Below are 9,914 nucleotides of genomic sequence, written 5' to 3' on the forward strand. Positions count from 1 at the left end.
CGCTGAGTGATATCAGTGTCATCAAGATCAGGTGGCAACAGTGAATCTTCAATTGGATAATTGATAGCCTCTTCCTCAGACTCATTAACATCTGAAAAGGAAAAACCAGCGAATGGTAAAAATTTCCTTTAAATTGCAAAGAAACTTTTGCCGAAACATTAGGAAACATTGAATTGGATACGAGTTGCAGAGCATCCATGCAATTATACCTCTATCTGTCTCCTCTGCAATCTGTTTACCATTTTCTGCTCTCTTTCTTTTTCCTTTTTCCCTTCCGGTTTTATCTTCCTATAGTTTAGCGATGAGACAAAACTGATAAGTACATCAACTAATTATTAGGCAATGCTACAACTTATTAAATGGTGATGTACTTTACTTCTACCTGCTTTCTTTGTTGAACCAGTTCTCCATTCTGAAAGACATATTTGTTCTGAAGTTCCTTGGGAATTTTTCTCGTGATATCATGTGCTTTAGCCAGATAATCATTTACTACCCAAGGTATACTGTGGCATGTGGAATCCCTAATGAAAGACTTCAGAAAGTTTCTACTATTTGGAAACTTCTTCCATGACAGATCCTCCCCAAACAGCACTGTGTTCTCATTTATTTCCTTATCTTTGTCAAGGAAGCCTACCTCATACTGAGGTCTACTATCCCCATCTGTTAATATCTTCAATATTTTGCACGGATGCAGTTCCCCATCCCTTTTTCCATACAACTCTGCACCAGCGTAAAAGCAATTTTGCAACTCTGTCGCTATTTTGTCAGCAAGATCTTTCAATGACAGCGTACCTTTTCAAAATGAAAGAAAAAGAGTCAGAAGTAGTGGTCATAAAACAGAGATTTCGAGTATTAAAAATCTATCTTACACTAACAAATTTCAAACAGTAAATAGGGATTGCTGATTCACAAAACTGACAGAAAAACCAAAACGGTAAAAAGGCAGTCTTGATGCACAACCAAGGTGCACATCCTTAACTCCTTTCCCCTGACAGCGTAGTCTATGTCAGAACCAGGAATGTGACAGTAGCAGATGCAACCAACCGGTACCATTCTATGAATTATAGAGGCACATCTAACTTTAAATGTGTGGCATTGAAACTCTCACATGGTTCCGGGGTTCCAAGAAGATACAGACAATTTATGCTACAGCCCTCAATGTACACATAATTACAACTAAATAAAACAAGACTTCGACACACTTGTATCATAAGAATGAATATAACCAAGGAAGGAGTTAAAACTTACTGAATTGGATGATGCGTAAAGCAGGTGCGACTAGCTCTCTCGCCAGAGTTTGAACTTTCTTGCTTGCCAGTTTTTCTGAGTCTAAGGCCTCCTCGTAGGTCAAGGTAGTCTTACCAGTAGATTTGCATGTCCAAACTCGCTTGCGGTACAGATTAATCCTCTTCAAGTACAATCTAATTTTATGTTAAGCAAAGCAAACAAATAGTTCTGACACGGACATGTGCACTGATAAACATGAACAACCAAGCCTTGGAAGAATAATATGAATAAAGATTGTTCCAGAATGAAACACTAGGCACATAAGAAGATGGGAAATATTTGAAACATAAGTTTAAAAATAGTGTCATGTTTTCCAATTCATAAACTGATACAGCAATATAAAAAGGATACTGATAATCTCTAAAAATCTCCTTTGTGAGACGAACTTGATAAACAAGTTCTTGAGGCTCCAAGTTATTTGGTGGCTCCAGTAGTCTATGTGACTTCTTTTTTAGTAGAGGCATCCTTCAAATGGCAAAACAGACCTACGGCATACATAACAAGGTGCCTATTAGTAATCATCATATTGGAAACGTAGCAAAGAGCTCATCCACGCCAAGATGGGCAGGAATTGCGTCTATGCAATGTGAGAACAGAGAATAAAGCGTTTAAGGTGGTGACACAAATGTCAAGTAGACCAAGAAAAGTAGTAAACAAGTACATATTTGTGGCAAAACTATGCAAATGATAGCACATAGCCCGAGAGCACTGATTCTAATTTCAACTCTGATTTGACAAAGAGTCCATAGATTAGCAAGTGGAACTTGACTTGAGAGATCATGTGAAAAAAGAAACCCCAATGAAAAATGCTGAGAAAAGCAACGCAGTAACGGAGATAGCATTAAACCCTAGAACAATCGCAATTCCAATCGAATTAGGAAAAGATCTGAAAGCATCGGACAAAATTCACCGATTACATACCAATTGAGAGCAATAATCAAACAAGCCAAGGAAGCAAAACGAAACCCACGGAATCAAAACCCATACCCAAAGATCGAGATAGAGAAATCACTATCATCATACCCTAGTTTCGGAGTATCCATAACCCGAAACCCACAAGTTATACACACAACAACAACAACAACAACAGCAAAAAAAGCAGCCAAAAAGCAAAGCAAATGTGTAACAAACACAATCACTGAAAAAAACGTAACGCAATTCGAAGACGATACAACGAGAATCAAAACGAAGAAAGCGAAATCGCACACGGGAAGAGGATCGATGTTCCCGCCACAAACGATTAGAGAGAAGGGAAACAAGAGGGACTCACACAATCAAATCTTACGGAGAATGTATGAAATTGGGAATGCGCGTCGTCGAGAGAGAGAGGTAGGAACGAACACCGCTGTTGAGATCTCCCTAGGTCCCTCTCTCGCTCTCTCGGTCTCTCTCTCTCTCTCTCTCTCTCTCTCGCTCTCAGCTGTTTTGGTCGTCGTCCTTCCTTATGGGAAAGACACTTAATACGCGAATTAGTGAATTAGCCTCTCTCTCTCTCACTTTAATTTATATTATATATATTTACTACTATATGGTTTTTTTTATAACAGGTGTTGGTGAATTGGAGCCTTTAATAATAACTCTCTACGTAGTATCTTACTGTACCCTTTCCCTTTTATATATTTAGCCCTTTACTTACAAGGTCTACTGGGCCTTTAGTTCTTGATATTTAAGGCCTTAAAGGCTTTACCATGTTTCTTTTCTGTTCTCTAAATGGGATTTCATGGAATCATATGGAGCCGCTTAGAAAATCTCTCTGTTATTCATTAAACCAACAAGACACACACTATTAATAATATATCATTATTAAAACACACACACAGAAGAAATTTTACAGCAATAACTTAGCAAACTTTTTACAAAAAAAAAAAAAAAAAAAAAAAAANCAAACACACAAACGGTTTATCTTTATCACACCCTAAACACACACAACATATCTCTCAACATAATTTACTAGAGCATATTGGACACGTAACATGATTGCCCCTTTTTCTTTTTGCATTATAAACCTGTCATTCCCAAAAATACGGAAGAATGCAGCGTTTGTGGTACACGTGTTGGTAGAGAAACTCAATCACATTTTCAAGATGCTTATCGTCGTTGAAATCGTACTCGTCTAAGCACAAAGCACATATGTCCACTTTATCGATCTCTTTAGCAATCTTGTCCCAATGACCACTCTACCACCCTTCTGAATGCTTTGTCACATATTACGGCGAAAGGCGCCCCTCCAAGAGCTTGTTCGGAATATTCACACAATCTTTGTACTACATTTTAAAGTGTGTATGTGTATTAATGTTGGTTGGTGGGAGACCATTAAATGGGAAGAGGATATGACATTAATCTTTGTACTAAGTTTTGGCTTTTGTTGATATGCCTTTTTAAAAACGAAAAAAAAAAATTATATATTGTATATGTTTCTAATCCTATTAAATATGTTTGTGTGGATTTATTAATAAAATTTTATGCATGTTTTGCTAACACTAATTGTACCTCGTGATATTGACTATTGAGATAAGCAATTTAAAATAGAGTTTATTGAGCATCTTCAATGGTAGAAGTACTATTAAGGTTCTAAAATTTTTGTTAAAAACATTATAAATAATGCAAAAATAAAATTTGGATAGTAAAATATACTATATTTTTTTAAAAAATTGGTAGTCTAATGGTGTACTCATTAATATACTTTGCTTGCTCAAGTCAAAACTCAAAACTCATGTCAATCTTCACAGCTTCATCTATGTACTCACCAATCTTCGCACAATCTTTGTACTACATTTTAAAGTGTGTATGTGTATTAATGTTGGTTGGTGGGAGACCATTAAATGGGAAGAGTATATAACATTAATCTTTGTACAAAGTTTTGGCTTTTGTTGATATGCCTTCTTCAAAACGAAAAAAAAAATGTATATATATGTCTCTAATCCTATTAAATATGTTTGTGTGAATTTATTAATAAAATTTTATGCATGTTTTGCTAACACTAATAATACCTCATGATATTGACTATTGAGATAAACAATTTAAAATAGAGTTTATTGAGCATCTCTAATGGTAGAACTATTAACTTTTGTTAAAAATATTAGAAATAATACAAAAATATATTAGGTACTAACCCGCGGAAAACCGCGGACTAAAATTTTTTTTGAGAAAATTTTTTCATAATTTATTTTGGTATTATGTTATTTATTAATTTTTAAAATTTAAGCTGTTAAACAGAAATAATGATGTTAAAATCTTAGCCATTAATTTTTTTAATTATTAAAATCTTAGCTGTTAATTTTTAATAATATTTATTTTTTAAGTACAAATTATTTTAGATTCGAATAGATTCTATTTAATTTTATAGATTTAATTTAATTTGTTTTGTTAATGGTTTTTTTTGTTTATTAATAATTAATAAAAAATAATTAATTAATTCAAGTTTTCTAATAACAAATGAATGTAATTTTTTAAACATTTAAAATTAGTTTTATATTTGTACTTCTCGATCAATATATAGTAGGATAAAAGTTGGATAATAAAATATATATATTTTAAAAAAAAAATAGTATTCCTATGGTAGAATTGTAGAAGTACCAACACACTTTATGTGCTGTAGTTGCCTCTATCCACCGGCCAAGATTTCGCCACGTCATCACTTCCTCCCTCCCTCGCTACTCCCATTCTTTCAGCTTACATATCTGCCCCTGCCACCACTCTTGATAATATTCTGGTCGGTCAAAACCTTAATCCTACGGTCCATATTCGTTTTTTCCAGAGATGGCAAGAATAGATGGTGAAGATATCAAGGATACTTGTGATGATGGTTTCATCAATGGTGATGACGGTGGTCGAGTCTTCGAGATCAGTTGACGTTGACGGCGACGACTCTGAGATCTTAAGAAGACACTTGCTCGCTAATGGACTTGGCCTCACTCCTCCCATGGGATCTGTATAACTCTGTTTCCTTCTTTCTCTTTGATTTTAGCTTGTTTCCTTATTCTTCTTTTTTTTTTTTTTTTCTGTCTTAGTGGTTGGTTGATTTTACAATTGATTCCCTAAATTTGGAGTTTGTGAAATCGAAAGAGAACAAACACACATTCTACAACCACTAGTCTTTGACCAAACTCGTGATTGCTTGAACTTAACTTCTATATCCTGATAATTTTTGTTGTTGACAAAATTAAATAGTCGATTGTGAAAACTGTTTTGTCTTTTGTGTTCTTGATGATGTCTGAATAAAGTTCAATGTGATGGTTTTGCTGGTGGAATAGCTGGCTGCAACATAGATGAGATCAAAAATAACTGGTAAAAAGTTTCAATTTTTTTTTGTAATTCTCTATCCTCGATTAGTCTTGCATCTTTATTCTCCTGTCATCATCTCTTAACAATCAGTCTATTTAACAGCTGATGCCTTTGGTTACCACTGGCCTCTCTAAGCTTGGTTACAACTATTTTAACATCGGTATGGCTCCAACAGGCAACAACATAATATGAATGAATAATCATTATATCTGTTTGATTGCTTAAAGAGTAAAACATTTTCATGAGTTATATTGTTCTTCACAGTATTAAAATCTTGGTTTTGTTTCTCAGATGATTGCTCGGCTGAAATTGCTCGTGACAACAAGGTATTAAACACTTGTTTGTGTATTCCTGGTTTCATTTCTTTCTCTGCAGTTTTCCTATATGTTATCTTCCTTGTCTGAACTGAATGGTATAAAATCATGTTCCTTTCCAAAAGAAGATTGTGTTTAATTCTCCTGTGGAAGAATATGACTTTCAAATTGTGTTAGTGTCAGGGGAGATATGCACCCAGCACTATGGGGATCTCCAGTAGGCAACAGTCGGAGAACCACTAATGACATCAAAGTACCTGGCTTAGGTAAGAGTAAACGAAAAAACAAGATGGCGAAATCTCTCATTCTAAAAAGGCTGAAGTTTTATCATCTTTTTTTTTTTTTTGGCTTATTACAGTATGATCTCATCAGCAGGTGGCTGGAACGGTAGGCAGAAGTAAACTGTTTTTAAGTGTTTTTGCAGATTTTGTAAAGGATTTTGCAGGTAGATGAGTGAAGCTGAGGTGGTTTTCTCCTCTTAAAGTCTTACACTTTGATATGGTCTATCTGTTCTTCGACATCTTCTTTGATTTGATCTTTTAATGTGCTTGTAGAAGTTTCTTTTGCTTTTGATCTTTTCACTTTTCAGGCTAGGTAACAGTTCTTCTTTCAACAGCTGATTTTGTGGTGTCAACAAATGCCATTCCTGTGTATGTAGATTGTTCTTCCAACTGTAATGCTTTTTGATGCGGGTGATTCAATTTTTGTGAAAAAATGGTAGATGAAACGTGTGTAGAATCTTATAATTACCACTGTAGCATATCATTGACTTGTGTAGATAATAGCCCTATCTTGTGTGACCATCTGCTCTCTTTTGCTTTTGTGCAGCAAATATGCCATAGAGACCTGAAGCTTGAGAACACACTTCTCGATATAAGCCTTGCTCCACTTTTTAAAATCTGTGGTTCTGGTTACCCCAAGGTCTGCCGCACTCAGTCCAAAACAGATCAGCATGTTCTTTGAACAAAAGTAATACTTTTTTGTATCCACTCGTCTCTTGATTCTTATATATTTTTGTCCTGTTTTCTATTGTCTGGTCAGCTATACTAGATTAATTAAGGCCTAAACCGACTGCTGGAACTCCAGCAGCATACATAGCACGCACCTAAAGTTCTTTCACGGAAAGAATATGATGAGTACAGTATTCATGTTATAAGTTGTAGATACTAATTTCTGCTTTAAGCCATGATTAGTTTGTCAAAGGAACCAAATAGTGTCATCAAGAGGAAAAATGTGAGGAAAGAAAGTTAGGTTGCTCAAAGATCCATGCTAGAGACGGTCTACTGTATATCTTTTGTATTGGTGTCGTCTGTGTATTGTACTCCTAATAAGTTTGAAGTGGATCAGTCTCTGCAGTCTGCACATGTGTAAGCATAGGGCCTCAATTAAAGAAATGATGGGGAGATATTAGATCGATATATATGAGTAGGGTCTCAGTAAGTCAGTCTCTGTAATCATGTTTTCCATGATTGTCCGTACACTGGCATTTGCACTTATGTGGCTGTGTTTTTGTATGCAACGTGGATGTGTGGTCATGTGGAGTAACCCTTTAGGGTGATGCTGTTTGGAGTTTAGGAAACGAATGGCCCAAAGAACTTCAGGAAAACAATCCAAGTAAGTAACTCCACCATCCAACTATATGATCAACTGCATTCTTTTTCTCTTTCTTTCTGATTAGCTCCTCTTCTTATTGCTTCAACGGTGTAACATTTCAAAATTTGTACTCTGCAGCGTATACTGGCTGAAAAGTGCAAGATCCCGGGGTACATTTCAGGAATGAAAACATCTTCACTCTCGTCACATTTGTGACAGAGAATCAGGAGATAATGAATCATCTGTTGTGTGCTAGTTGGAAAATTTGCCAAAGGAGCTGCTAGAGTCGGCGCAAGCGACTTAATAATAATAACATCTGTCTCGCTCTTTGTCGTGTCTTGACATGATGGAACTGATGTTAGCAGCACCAAATACAAGCATAAATGATAGTTAAGGTTAAAAAGTTGAAGAAAAAACTTGGAAAACATAGCAACGGTAATTGAAACTAGCCTATGTAGGTGTGAATCGAGTCGATGTAATGAATAAAAGAGAGTTTTTTAGCCACTCTCGATGGGACGTGATTCATGAAATCATATGGAGCCGCTTAAAAAAAACTCTCTTTTATTCATTAAACCAACAAGACACACACACAATAATATATCATTATTAAAAACACACACAGAAGAGATTTTACAGCGATAACTTAGCAAACAATAATTTAATTATTTCAAGATGCTTTTATCCAGCAAAAAAATGAGGTCCAATATATAAACATTTTTTTAATAGATTTTATCATTTTTTAAATGGATTTTATAAGGTAAATTTTAAAAGTGGAAGCAAAATCTTAAGAGTTCATAAAATAGAAGCCTATTTTTAGAATAATAGATAGATAAAAATTAAAATTTGAGATTAAATCTTAATGTTTTTGAAAAGTGAGGCATATATTTGCAATGTAAATGTTTAGTTGGTCTAACTTTTTTACTAAAAATTTCAAACAGAATTAGAGGCCCGATACATTTGTGTCATAGGGATGTGCTGCGGGTCGGACCTGCAAAACAGCAACCAAAATGACATATTTTCAACGTTATAATCGATAATTTAGGAATAATTGACGTAGTTAATGCAAACAATAATTTAATTATTTATCCTTTATTTCTAATTTCCCAAAGATTTTCTTTTTGATGTGAACTTAATACAGAGATTAATGTCCGTGTTGCTTTCTCTTCCCATTTAATGGTTTTTCTATCAACGACCGTTAATTTACACCCTTTTTGTCCCTTACCTCACAGTCTACTTCTTTTCGCTCTCTTGTCTTTTTTTTTTTAATATCTTTTGAAGAACCACTTAAACCAATTGCGCATAACCAAAAGTAAATGAGACAAACTCAACAACAATATATAGTGTACTTCCTCTTCCTGTTTAATGGTTCTTCAAACAACTACCATTAATACATATACACACTTTTAGTCCCTTACTCACAAATTCAAAACAAAAAACCAGAGTAACACTCAAGCTATTACTCTCCTTTCTTTGGTTATGCATTTTTCTTTTCTTATCTTTGCATTACATTTCATCTTCTTACCATCACAGACTCTGTGTTTATGTAATTTTTTTTTTTATATATCTTAAAGATCTTTCTCACCAAGCTCTACAAGCCAATATGACTGATGGAACAATGAAGTCAATATTGCTGAAGTTTATGGTGTGAAAATCTTGCGTCCTCGTGCAATGATCCTTCATGGAATGGTTCTGACAATTCCGCCTTTTCAAGTTGAAGGGAAACAATTCCGTAAAGTTGTTTTCCACTGTGAATGACTGACTAACATGTTAGTCGAACTTTGGGTCCTCAAACTTTTGGGATGTTAACCCTAATACCTGAGGAAGCTGGTTCTGGAAGAGTTTATGCAAGCTGAGACCGCTTGCAAAACCGCTTATAGTGTGTGAAGTTCGCTCAGGAGATACTTGCAGTTTTTGGAATGATAATTGGACATCTCTGGGACCGTTAATTGAAGTCACTGGTCAGAATGGTCCTCGGACTGTGGGTTTACCTGTGAATGCAGTGGTTGCTGATGCACTAAGAGATGGTGACTGGTGGATTTCTGCTTCTCGGAGTAGGAACCCCATTATTCAATTGATCAAACAATGTCTGCCCAATCCTCATGATATTCTCAGGGGTGGAGAAGAGGATACGTATCTGTGGAAGATAGGTGACTTTGTTCCCTCAAGTAAGTTCTCTGCTGCGGCTACCTGGCGTTTTTTGAATCCTCTTGGTCCATCCATAGACTGGCATGGTGCGGTTTGGTTCAAAGGAAAGATTCCTCGGCATGCGTTTATTGCTTGGATTGCTGCTCGCCATAGATTGCATACGAGGGATAGGCTCATCAGTTGGGGTCTTCATGTCCCCTCTAATTGCCTCCTCTGCAACAGATTTGATGAATCTTTGCAACATATTTTCTTTGATTGTGATTTCTCTCAGGAGGTTTGGTCTTATTTCAC

At 35.5% G+C, this 9,914-nt stretch overlaps 2 protein-coding genes across 11 annotated transcripts in view; one reads left to right on the forward strand and one right to left on the reverse strand.

The window, feature by feature from the left end:
- LOC104734892 (DDT domain-containing protein DDB_G0282237-like) overlaps positions 1-2,765 on the reverse strand; it is a gene marked incomplete in the record, with an annotated part of 7,121 nt that extends 4,356 nt beyond the window's left edge. Inside the window, 6 exon segments of the mRNA XM_019234713.1 lie at positions 1-91; positions 210-288; positions 383-792; positions 1,249-1,421; positions 1,639-1,772; positions 2,560-2,765. Of these exon segments, the coding sequence (XP_019090258.1) occupies positions 1-91; positions 210-288; positions 383-792; positions 1,249-1,421; positions 1,639-1,751 (866 nt within the window).
- Positions 4,900-7,982, forward strand: LOC104734890 (alpha-galactosidase 1-like). 10 transcript variants are annotated; one of them, XR_002034813.1, is made up of 9 exons: positions 4,905-5,218; positions 5,511-5,574; positions 5,674-5,731; positions 5,863-5,897; positions 6,063-6,151; positions 6,244-6,535; positions 6,714-6,854; positions 7,439-7,499; positions 7,617-7,982. XR_002034813.1 is itself a non-coding variant. In XM_019234715.1 (5 exons), exons 1-4 carry the CDS (start codon positions 5,060-5,062, stop codon positions 6,126-6,128), a joined length of 318 nt encoding a protein of 105 aa, XP_019090260.1. In that variant the 5' UTR covers positions 4,900-5,059; the 3' UTR covers positions 6,129-6,151; positions 6,244-6,535. The 10 variants fall into 10 exon arrangements, 3 of the variants coding, with proteins under 3 accessions (XP_019090260.1, XP_019090262.1, XP_019090261.1); XR_002034814.1 differs by having other exon boundaries at positions 5,541-5,574; XR_759392.2 differs by having other exon boundaries at positions 4,904-5,218; positions 5,511-5,731.

Source organism: Camelina sativa, chromosome 13 (assembly GCF_000633955.1).
Source record: "Camelina sativa cultivar DH55 chromosome 13, Cs, whole genome shotgun sequence".
In the NCBI taxonomy this organism is placed as follows: domain Eukaryota; kingdom Viridiplantae; phylum Streptophyta; class Magnoliopsida; order Brassicales; family Brassicaceae; genus Camelina; species Camelina sativa.

Bases quoted from the DNA above. Each gene is read 5' to 3' on its own strand.
- LOC104734890 (XM_019234715.1), top strand. From the start codon at position 5,060: ATGGTGAAGATATCAAGGATACTTGTGATGATGGTTTCATCAATGGTG. The intron at 5,219-5,673 runs GTATAACTCTGT...TCTATTTAACAG, and splicing joins TCACTCCTCCCATGGGATCT to CTGATGCCTTTGGTTACCAC. The intron at 5,732-5,862 runs GTATGGCTCCAA...TTTGTTTCTCAG, and splicing joins TTACAACTATTTTAACATCG to ATGATTGCTCGGCTGAAATT.